This window comes from Manis javanica, chromosome 8 (assembly GCF_040802235.1).
Source record: "Manis javanica isolate MJ-LG chromosome 8, MJ_LKY, whole genome shotgun sequence".
Lineage (NCBI taxonomy): Eukaryota > Metazoa > Chordata > Mammalia > Pholidota > Manidae > Manis > Manis javanica.
In genome coordinates this window covers 116,224,190-116,236,279 of record NC_133163.1, presented here as the reverse complement: position 1 = coordinate 116,236,279, position 12,090 = coordinate 116,224,190, and the positions used below count along the sequence as shown (strand labels likewise).

Genomic DNA, 12,090 nt, shown 5'->3' with positions numbered 1-12,090 from the left:
GAGAAGAATTTCACTCACTCAAGTCCAAATTCTTCATTAGTAGCACTGAGATTTCAGGGTAAGCAGGGTGTAACAATATTGTGACTGTATCCCCTCCACCACTCTACAGGGCCTTCCAGGTAAAAGGACCATTAATGTCCTCTCAGAAAAATACACATACCAAGACATGTTGGTATTAGACATTCCAATAATACTCTGGAACAGACCCAGGAACTTTAAAGTGGGCTTGATTTTGGGTTGGTTTTTTTTTGGAAGGAGAGAAGGCTGAAGAGTAGATGTGAAGGCTCATGTCACTGAGCAGCCTTAATCATCAGTCCTGACATCATAGTCTCTGTATTTCTAACCCATGGGATTAGAAAGAGAAGTGAAGAAGCCACCTAACTAGCATTCCCAGTGCTCCATCCTAACCAGAAGTGGTAGGCATCCAAAACAGGGGATGGGCTGACAGCCCTGGGGGGTGGGCTGCTTTGTATGCGTGTGCGTGCTAGGCGCTGTGTCAGCAAATACAAGGATGGAAATTTGGAATCCCCCAGATAATGAGGGAGACTGTAATAAGATTCTCATAAAGATAAAAGTGACTCTGAAGAACAAGCTCTTGAACCATGTCACTTAAAAAGACAGCATCCATTTTAAAAAAAATGGTTAAAGTATTTCTACAATATTTAAGTTTTATAGATCTTTGCCCAGCCTATGAACTAACCGACTGATAGATTTTTATATTAAAAACATCAGATCCTTTTGCTTTTTGTTTATTTGGGTTTTCAAACTTGTATATAGTATACAAGCATTATTCATGTAAAAAAAAGTGTTAAAAAGGAAAACTATTAGAGCCAAGCTCAGGAATTGATGACAAACAACATGTTGAGAATATCCTTTCTCTGATTAAAATGGGTTACTTTAATTGATCTTAAATATGAAAAAAACATTAAGGGTATCAACAACCAGCTAATAACACTTCCGTCTTCTTGCTTTAGGTAAACATGAATTCAACTTTTCCAAAGGAAGCATAGAGCAGTGCTCATTATGACACAAAAGTGGGATTTATAAGCCTACGGGGCCTGACATTTAAGTATTACAATTGGGATCAAGCATTATAGAAATCACAGAATTTTACAGCATGTTAAGCATGTAGTCCAATCCACTAGGTCACATAACTAGTCAATAAGCACCATCAAGGCTAGCTCAGTCTTTCAGCACTGTCTGCTCGGTGCTGGGTCTCAGCAGTGACATCCTCTCCGTTACTGGTCACTGGCCCTCAGAAAAGGAAACAAGCAACTGAAGGGCACTCATCAGGTAAAACCGATTTCATCAGCTATGGCATTTGTTTTTAAGAACAGAAATGTTTTAGAAAGCACACAGCTCTTCAGATAGAAAAGAGGTGAGATAAGGTTATCACTCAATGAAGATACCAGATAATTTTAAAATACAGCTCGGTTTCCTTGTTTTGACTAAAAAAACAAAAACATTTAAAAGGCAGAAAAAAGATGTGAGGGAGGAGGAGGAAGAAAAAGCCACAAGAGTTAAAACTGTGTGTCAATGGCAGGAGGGCAAGCAACCAGGGAGAAATGGCTGGCACTGGGCTCCGCTCCCGCTGGAAGACAGAGAGGGGCTGTGAGGAGCGCAGACATGCTAACCTACGCTCAGAAAGCTTACGTTGGTGTGGGGAGGAGAGGGTCATGCAGTTCAGACTGACATACACAGTCTCATGTTTCAGATTCACCTGGGATCTAAGATGAGCCATAAGAATCTAAGGGTTTTACAAACTAGGGACAATAGGGTTTTTAAAGTTGATTTTATAGTAGAATACCTATTTTTCTTTCTCCTTTTTCTGTTCCCCAAACAGCAAGTTTTCTAAAGGCATCTGAAGATCTCAAAATAATAAAACATGCAGCAGCAGATCAGAATTAGTTCTAGATCTGTATTTTCTCAGTACATCTATACTTAATTTATCAAAAATAGGAAAATACTGTCACCCTCTTCTACAAAATCCAAAACACACAAAAAAAGGAAAAACAACTTTAAAGAAGCAAAGGTCAAAGTCGTACATCCTTGGAATAACTAGTTTTTTAACCCTTTAAATTGACCACTGGGCCACTTCTAATCAGTTTCAAATCAAGGGCCAGTGTTAAACAGATGATACCACACCAAACCTGAAGTGGGAAAAACACCTCCAGAAAACACAGCAGTTGTTTTATCTCTGATTTATAGCTCTCAATAAAACCTGCCAGAAATACCTTGTGATTTGTTTTCTGTTGAGCTGGAAGAAAAGGAATCTTCTATCATAAAGCAATAACAGAAAAACAATGTCTCCATTTCAAACACTAAATGTTAAACTTTTTAAAAAGTGCTTGATTAAATATATTAATGAAAGTAATGGGGAAAATGAAATGGAATTCAATTACGGATCAGCAAAGAAAATATTGCTTATTGTCTGCCTAAGTTAAGAGAATCAGTATCTATCGCTTATAAATCATTAAAATAAAAATGCTCAATTAATCCTTATTTTGTATGTAAAGGTCTGACAGAAACTAGTCCTATCACTAGACCTTTGCTTTACAAATTGAAGCAATAATGGTTTCAGAAAGCAGTCACACTCTATGAGCAGACAATTGGAGAGATTTAGTAAATCCCACTTTATAGAGCAGAGACTAATCGGAAAACACAAGCCAGTCAAATGTTTCTTATGAACTGTTGACACTATATCAATGTTGAATCAATTGGTGGCATTTACTCTGAGTGACAGAAAAGAAATAAATATTTATATCACATAACCTATATCAATGAACCCAGGCAGAAAGCTATTTCTAACCTGTCAATATTTGATTATCTTGAAGAATCATGTCCCTTTCTTTTAATGATTAATATGAATTCCTTATTAAATCTAAGTGGAGGCTAGTGGAAAGGCAAATCATTATTAATGCTTGAGAGCATAAACCACTAAAATAAAAAACTATGCTCAAGTGTTAAAGTATCGTTAAATGTGACTTACATCTTCCACATCAAGTGGTGTCAGTGTTCAGCCCAGAAATTTATTGACCCCATGACTGAGCACATTACCTCACTGCAATGCAACCTCGCTCACTCTTTAGTTACCCCATACCACCAAGGAAGTCATGAATTAATAGAAGAAGGAAGTATTTTAAGGACTTCCAAAGGTGAGGGGTTTTTGCTTTGTTCTGTTTTGTTTTTGTGAATGAAAGTAAATATTATAAGGGTCAAACCTTAAAAGAAAGAAAATACTGTTTCATGTGGCACTATCACATTCCTGAAGGAGAGCAATAAACAATCCTTAAGAGTCAAAAATCATTGCCATGACAGTCTTCCACCACAGAGAACTCATAACTGAGACCACTAAGATATTTATGTACTGGGTTTGTTGTTAAAACATTAGGAACATTTCAAAATGTTTATCTTTCTCAGTGGAAATAAACTGTTTTTCATCTTTGAAAGAGGAATCTATGATGTTATTTTCCATTGGCTGGGTTGAATAAATGTAGTTAAAGCTTCTTAACTGACGTCAATTTTGAAATATATCTTCTAGCTAAAGAGCACAAGTGACTCATATGTAAATTACAACTAGAAACTAGAATACAAGCATGTTGAAGATACATAAATATCCTAGCCTCAATATTTCTGCTTTAAGTCAGGTTTTATTTCATACTGATTCTGAACACATTTCAGGCACTAGAGGGACATATATGTGGACCTCAATCTAAACAAACCTTTGGCTGCTTAAAGTTGAGAGTCTTAGATAAAATTACCTAAAATTTTGAGACCATCAAGATTATACATATACCACCAGATTCTCCTCAGCTGAATACAGAATATTTAAGGACTAGAAGCAACACACCCTGATGACAATCAAATGTCAGAACCAGATCAATTTACTTTTTTTTTTTTTTTACTGTATTCAAGGGATTGTGTGCTAAATAAGGCTTCCAGAAGCACTATCCATAAAGTTCCAGTTTTCGGGCATGCACATCTATCAGGCCACAAAGTTACAGGTGATACTAAAGGACAAGCATGAGGACCCGGCTTTGTCTTCTTGACATGCTCCACTACAAGTGCTTGATTCATGAAATGCCAATGAGGCTTGGAGAGGTCACGTGTGAAGGCACTGAATGAGCATCTGAGATAATTAAGATCTCAGCCTTCCAAACATGGACGGGAAGTGAACAGCAGTTAAGAAAATCAATAAGAGTCTTTTATTTGCAGTGACACAGATGTCTCAGTCAATAGAGCCTAATAGGCAGGCTTGATCGCAATGGACAGGCGCCTGCCTCCAAGGCGATCAAAGGGCTTCCTCTATAACAAACATTAAAACACATTTATGTTGCTATTGAAGAATTGAGGACCCTGTAGGGAGCTTAATTTACCAGTGTATGTTTAAAAGCACTATACTATTTCAGATGTCTCCACTTACTTGAATCAAAATTAGTGAGAAATAACTGGCCTGCAGGCCTGTTTGTCCCTCACTGGCTGGGTTAGGTCATTCAGGTTTCGATGGCCAGTCAACCAGGCAAACCACGGGCTCTTTAAGCCCAGATATTTTAAAAGTCAGAGGTCTGCTGCTACTCTGGTTACCCTAAAAAGCCAGCGTTCATTTCAGGACAAAGAAGGAGCTAAGGTAAGAAAGCAACAGTTTTTCCTTTCCTCCCCAAAGATAATGAAAGAAACAGTCACCTCAGGATGCACGGCCATTTCAACAACCCATGGGTTGACACACTTGTTCAGAACTGATTAACTTTTTTTAAACTGAGATGGCAGCAGGGTGTGTGCACAGTACTTCAATCTGCTGGGAGCAAAACCCATTAGCACAGTTTGAAAAATGTGCTGCAAATTGTTCTGCCAATCAAATTAAGCCATGTAATTCATTTATGACAAGAAGAAATTCACAGACTATTTATGTTTATTAAGTTCATGGTTAGAAAAACTGGACATTAACGTTACTATTACGTGAAAATCTTAATATGCAATGATACCTACCTGGCCATTGGCTAATATTTTTTTCAGTTCAGCAGAAGACTTCTTTAAGCTGAAAAGGGAAGACATATTTTTTATGGCAAGATCACTGATACCTTTGAACACCACTGAAAAGTTCCGGACTAAAATACACCTTTGTTTTAGGTGCAGACAGGGATTATACTCTTTATATCCTTCTCCCTGTATAAAATCTTCTCAAAATTAACTGGCTAAATGGCAAATTTATCAATAAAAAGACTGAAACCCCATCAGTAATCTAAAGCAATAAAGAGCCCTGCAGTCAAAATAAAGCTAGACTGTTTCACAGACTTCTTCAATGACCTTTTTTTCTTTTGGTTATTAGTTCTGTTGCCTTTGGGTGGCCTTTTGGTGGCTATTTTATGTGGACTCTGTCATCTGCTCAATACGAAGTACTTAACAATGCACACTTACAGTGTTCACAACAAACAAAGATTACAGAACTTCAAAAGATAAAATAGTTTAAGTGGTGATCTTCTACTACAGTGAAGAGTTACAATTCAGCTTCCTGGGATGCAAGTATGTCGTAGAAATAAGTCCTGATAATCACTAGCTGTGTGGTCTGGGACAAATTACACACCGTCTCTGAATCTCAGTGTCCCTGTTCTATAAAATGGGGGAAATACCAACTTTATAGGGTAATCAAAAACATTAAATATTACAAAAAGCTCTAATACTATGTCTTGCACACAGTAGGTGTCAAATAAATTTCACCTGCTTTTTCTTTCCCTTCCTGTCCTATGGGCATAAGACCAAGCTGGCAGAGTTATTTAAGGAATATGATAATATTCTTTTCATATGGCTACATAAACACTTATGTGGGTGAGTTTAGGGAAAGTAGCCAAGGGACACTCTGAAGTCCTTTCAGCTTTATAATGAGTTATACCTGACACATCCATCCAGTTAGTAGAGTGGCATATAAAATAGCACCTCCTCCCATCAATGTTCTAATCAGAAATTTAATGCTTGCTTTCTCTATTCTTTATCTACTCTAATCCTCTACCCATCTACCAAATTAATGCTCTTCCCTTGTGCTCGTTATCCGTGTAGATAGGTGTCTTCCTTCCCACCACACCTGGGCTCCCTGAGAACACAGACCACACCTTTCTCACCCCCAGATAACCTATTTCCTTCCCATCCTTGAACCTAGCCCAGCGACTTGGCATATGCTGTGTGTTCAATAAATGGTGGTCATTGTTCTGGCAGTTATTTATTACGCAGTGGTCACATACACATACAAACACATTTATCTGGTACCTTCAATAAAGTTGTATTTGAGAAAGATCCCAGCCTTCAAGCCCTAGTTTGCCCACACTCACCATTTCAAGTTATAATTATTTTTCTTTTTAAATACTTCTAAAACATGAGCTATTCTCAAATGCAGACTAGGGAATCCCTACTTCCCCCAAATTTAAAAAAAATGTGCCCTCGACCAAGGGTTCTAAACCTTAACAACGTCCTCCCAGGTCTAAGAATTCATACACTTAAGAATTTTGTACGATGGGACAAAAGCTGAAGCATACACCAAAAAACAAACTCTGAAATCAACCCAGTTAAAAATAGCAGCTACCATTTATGAGCGACGATCATCCACCAGGCACCATGCTAAATGCTATTATTTATCCTGATTTAATCCTTATAACTGTACTCTGGGTATATCCCAGGGTAATTTTCCTAAATTTATCCTAAATTTATAAAAGAAAGTAAGGTTCAGGACTTGCTCAAAGTCAGTCTTTTTGCTCAAAGTATGTCTCCCTTACACACGCACATACTTTTTTTCCCTGGGAAACATTTAAATCCTTGTGTTCTTATAGATGATTTCCAACTTAATAGTTGCAATTATTATAAAAACAGAAATAACCAAAAAATGCCCAGGTAACATTTCTCCACAGATCTTCCATTATGTCATACAACTTGAAATAATAACATTTTGATTCATTGCATTTACAAACACCTTTCATCCAAGAAATGGAACGTGATTCCTTAATACAGTTTCATCAATCTTCCTACCACCAGAGGTAGATAGATGGAAAGTTGAATCATCCTGATTTTATAGAAAGAGAAAGCCAAGATGCTTGGGAAAGACCTTGTCTTGGGCAGTGGGACTTGAGTTCAGTAATTACGGCCTACGAACACAATGTGGATTAGTAAACTCAGTTTAATAAACAGTCATCTACCTAAGGCAAAGATCAATTCATGCTTTGACAATACACGAGGAAAAAGCTGATTTCATTCATTATGCCAATATCTGGCTACCAATTTGGTCTAGTTTTAAAAAAAAATCCCTGCAATTTCTTTGTGGTTAAGTCTACTCAGTACTTTGTTAAATTGTGTGGTCACAGTGACTTGAGTTATCTGAAAATCACTCTTAAAATAACAACAGTTTAAAATTTCAATGTGACACAACTGTTACCTGGTTATAACATGTTAAGAGGGACAATAAGACATCCAAAGATGAGTAAAAGAGTGAGGAGACTAGAAAGAATTTCCTATCAGAAAAGCTGAACGAGTTGGGAGAATTTTATCCAGACACAAGACTTAAAGGGAATATAAATCCTTTCAGCCACTCATTTATTCAAGCATTACTGACTATCTCCTATGTGCCAAGCATCATGCTGGGAACTGGGAATTCAATAATGAATATACCACAGTCACTGCCCTCAAAGAGTACAGAATCTACTGGGGGACAGAAGTGACTACATACAGTAGCAGTAAAGCAAGCACAGGGCATTATGAAAATTCATAGAAGGGTACCTGTTGTAGACTGGAAGGTGGGTAATAATCAGGGACAGTTTTCAGAAGACAGCAGCTTTGTTCCTCAAAGATGAACAAAGTTAGTCAGACTGGAGGGGATTAAAAGAGGAGGAGAGCAGGAAAGAGGCAGCAGCAGATGTGAAAGCTCAGTACTGAGAGGAGACATTAAGGGTTTTTCCTTTTTCTCCCAAAGATACTGAGTTCATCAGCAAAGATGGAATGTCAGGTAGGAAAAGGAGGACTGGCAGGCCGGCAGGCCGGAGTGCACAGAGGATGCACACGTGAAAGGCCGGTGCTCATTTGCTGCGCAGGTTAGACTTTGTCCTGAAAGTTCTAAGGAGCAGTGATGGGTTGAAAAGGGGGCAGTGATGGGCTCAGAACTGGCATTAGTAAGATCACTCTGGCTTCAATATGGAGGGACTGCAATACGGCAAGACTGGAGGGAGGAACCTATTAGGAGGCTGTAGTTGTGACCTAGGGTGCCTGGACTATCTTTGTAGCCACAGGGGGGCTGGCATTGCTGGCACGGAGACGGACCCCAGACAGCTTTGGAAGGCAGCACCAATTAATGAGGGACTGACTGGACATGGGGCTGAGGGAGGTGTGGGAGGCAGTGAAGGGTGACTGGGAAGTCACCTGGAATGAGCAACTGGGTGGATAGGGGAGATTTTACTGAGACAGGACATCTAGAAGAGGTATGTTTAGAGGGAAGGCAACTGGAAGAGCTAACACCTAGAAGAGGGAACAGCCCTGTTCTGAGCACTCAACTAAATCTTTATGAGTGTGTGTTAAAAGGAGACAAGTCTCAACCCAATAAACAACAACTTAAGATACAGCTCCATGAAAATGGAGGGGGCTGCCTTGGCCAGCAGAGTTCATTCCTGCCACAAGGAATGTTCAGGAAGACCCTGGATGACCATTTGTAAAGGGCGGGGAATCAAACATCAAAATAGAACAAGATCAGGTTGGTATTTCTCCCACTCTTTCTCCACATCACAGGCATCAAGTCTCTCATAAATTCAGAGCGGCCATGGCAGACTCCTGCCGAAAGCTAATGGCTTGCCGATCCACCAAAAGGAAAATCCAAACACGAGGCCCTGCACCGCGTGGCCCCCGGCTACCTCCTTCTCTCTGATCACTCTTTGCTCCCCTCCCCTCTCTCCATACCCGCCCCCAACCCAGCACCCCTCCTTGTGCTCCAGCTGAACTGGCCTGCTTAGGATCACGCTGAGCTCCTTTTCTACCCCAGGGCCTTTACGCTCTCTCCTCCCTCTGAAATGCCCTTCCTCGGCCGTTGGTAGGGCTAGGCCCTTCTTGTCCTTCAGGCTAGACGGAATCTCACTCTCTCCTGCATCTTCCCTGAGCACGTATCTAAATCTAAACATTTTCCTCACTAGTGTTCTCTTTCATCAAAACCTGCTTGTTTTCCTATAACACTTATTTCCCATAACTGTTTATATATTTGCTTATTTGTTTTCTGCCTTTGTGACCATTAGATAGCAAGCTCCAGGGGATAAGGATGACTGTATTCTTAGTGCATAGGACAGCACCGAATAAACAGGAGGCACTCAACAAATACTTTTGATTAGTCATCAGTATGGGGCACAGAACATGGCCAACCTAGGCTGGCATATTAAAATCACCTATCAAATTGTATTCCTTCCAAAACAGAAATCACTACCAGAGCAAACTGCCATTACTATTTGGAAGGCTGTCATGTCCCTGAGGGAGGATGCTGCGACAAAGGGCTGAGAACCACTAGATCACACAGTCCCTGAATTTCTGTCCAGAGACTGAAGATTTTATAATATTCTATGAATATACATGATAATTTTTTAAAGGCCAGGCTAATTTACTCATGGTGTTAAAACCAAATCTGAGAATACTGACAAGAGTTATCCTCCCTCGTCTCTGCCTTACCATCTTTTTCAACGCTATTCTGCTTTTTATGCCATGATGATATATGATCTAAAACACCAGGCAAAGTCCTTGTTTTTCCTCAAGGCTCATGGTGAGTCTGTCTGAATAACATCTCTTCTGGAAGTAGTGGTAAAAATTAAATCCCCCGCCTCCTTTGAGCTGAGTATAACAAGTGACTCTAGGTTCCTGAGCCTCCAGTCTGTTGGGTCACGGCTCACATGCCCAGCAAGCACGAAGAGAGAAGCTGCAATGTACCACCTGGCAGGGCCAACCCCTTGAATGAGAACTAAAAGAACTACCCTTGTGACCACAAGAGAGATAATCCACTGGTGAATAACCAGACTAACTTATTTTAAAACAGAATAAATCGTTTAAGAACGAAGCACACTTTAAAGGTAGTGTGTTCATAGCCGGAAAGCTGGTGGGTAGACATAATAACATTGAAGGAAGTGATTTCTGGGGAGAGGACAGCAGAGTAAAGAGAGTCAGAGAGACAGACTTCAAATTACCTACAGTAAAGCTCCTTGGTAGAAGAACTAAGACTCTGGGTTAAGGAGGGAAGGAGGGGTGTGGAAAGGAACACAGAAGCCTCAACTGGATCTCAGATGATAAAGGACTGTGCAAATACTGGTTACAGCCCTAAACCCAGAAAAACCTGCACGCAGAATGGAAGGGTTTTCTGGCTCAATGCTGGCTTTTCAGCCACCACGGTGAATACATACACACTAAGCAGTCACCTTCATAGTGGCATCTTAAGTATAGTAGCATGATGTTTACTGGCTGAATAACTGAATGTATACCCAAAGTGACCTAGAATTCTATCAGCTTAAGCAGGTTGTTCCTTCTACTCGAGGACCATGACAGTCTGGAAATAAGGATGAGACCTCTTTTCTAAAAGACTTAAGAAATATGTGTATGTGGCTAAGAAGAAATTTGACCAGATAGGTAACCCTAGTTACTATTGACTGAAGAGAAAGAACCTCATAGAGAAAGACGAAATTAGACATGTCAGGCCTGTCAGAAGAATACTTTGAAAAGGCTCAAGTTTTCAGTGTCCTCATCCTAGCGTGAGGCAATGTTAGCATGAATTAATGGAAGTTATATTCCTTTTATCACAGCTTCAATCTCCTGTACCACCAAAGATAAAAAATGAGCAACGTGGCCAGTCAACTTAAATTTTACCACTTTACTCTTCTTTGCCTTTTCCTGGGGAAGATGTCAGTGAATAACGACACTGTCAAAAGACGGGCAACCAAGAAAAAACAGTAAGCATTATATAATTTACAAGCCAGATCATCATGGCATGAAATAGAAAAAGCCACTGAATTTTCTGTATAATTTGGAGACTGAAAGAAAACCATTCCACGGAGCAAAATTAGTAGTTTAACACATCTAATTTCGTCTTTCTCTATGAGGTTCTTTCTCTTCAGTCAATAGTAACTAGGGTTAGCTATCTGGTCAAATTTCTTCTTAGCCACATATACATATTTTCTAAGTCTTTTAGAAAAGAGGTGTCATCCCACAAGCCTCTCCTCCACCCCAGCTTTGTAGATAATCATGCTATGGGCAACTTTACTCACTGCTCTCACCTAGTGCTTGGAAGTGAATCAGAGACTGCTGGGCTGCCGTGTTGAGAGGGTCCAGCCCGGGTGTTCACCTACAAGTAAAGAAAGAATCTTGATCAGTCTTGTGTTCTGAGGACACAGTTCTAATTAACCTAAAATTTGCCACAGATTTCTCATTTCACTATGAAGGTTAATTAGCTTGTTGCTAGACAGATCCACGGTTGGAGTCTATTCGGTATATAGGTTATACAACTGTACAACTCGTATATTACATAATATGCTGTGCCTGTCATTATTTAAATATTTAAACAAGTGCTAAAAAAAAAAAGTAGGGATAAGCAGGAGAAAATGTCAGTTCACTGCCTAGAAGTGAATTTAATTTCAGAAAAAAATTCAATTCACTATTTTGTTTTCTTTCATGGACAGAAACAATATGTTCCAGAAAGTACATGAAGAATACATCCAGGGGTGAGTAGTGAACCTTGAGTGGCCATATCCTTCCAGTTCTAAAACCAAAAGCCGAACACTCTAGATGTTTCTCATTCACTGAAAAATGAGGCCCAAGTAATTAATTATAAAATGCTTGAGTCGAATATAATAGCCAGCTTTTCTTTCAAATGTAAAGCCTAGAGCGGAAATCCAGAATTCAAAAGACACAGAACAATGAAAAGACATTAAATAGATATATGTTTCTAGCATAAATATGTCAAAAGAAGAGGGGGGTTGTCTGTGTGCAATATGCTTATGTGCTTAATTAATCACTGAAATGAAGTCTCTATTTTCACTCAAATAAATCTTTGTAGAGACCAGTATTCAGGGTCATCCGAAGAAAAAGACCAACAAAAGAATG

General features: G+C 39.4%; 1 protein-coding gene across 14 annotated transcripts in view; it reads right to left on the bottom strand.

The window, feature by feature from the left end:
* The window catches only part of MAP2K5 (mitogen-activated protein kinase kinase 5), a 248,612-nt gene that overhangs the window by 198,780 nt on the left and 37,742 nt on the right, over positions 1 to 12,090 (bottom strand). For all 14 annotated transcript variants that reach the window (XM_073212061.1, XM_073212064.1, XM_073212062.1 and 11 more), the window contains exons 6-7: positions 11,265 to 11,332; positions 4,987 to 5,035 (exon numbers count right to left, since the gene is read on the bottom strand). In XM_073212061.1, coding sequence (XP_073068162.1) covers positions 4,987 to 5,035; positions 11,265 to 11,332 — 117 coding nt within the window. The remainder of the gene's footprint in view (positions 1 to 4,986; positions 5,036 to 11,264; positions 11,333 to 12,090) is intronic.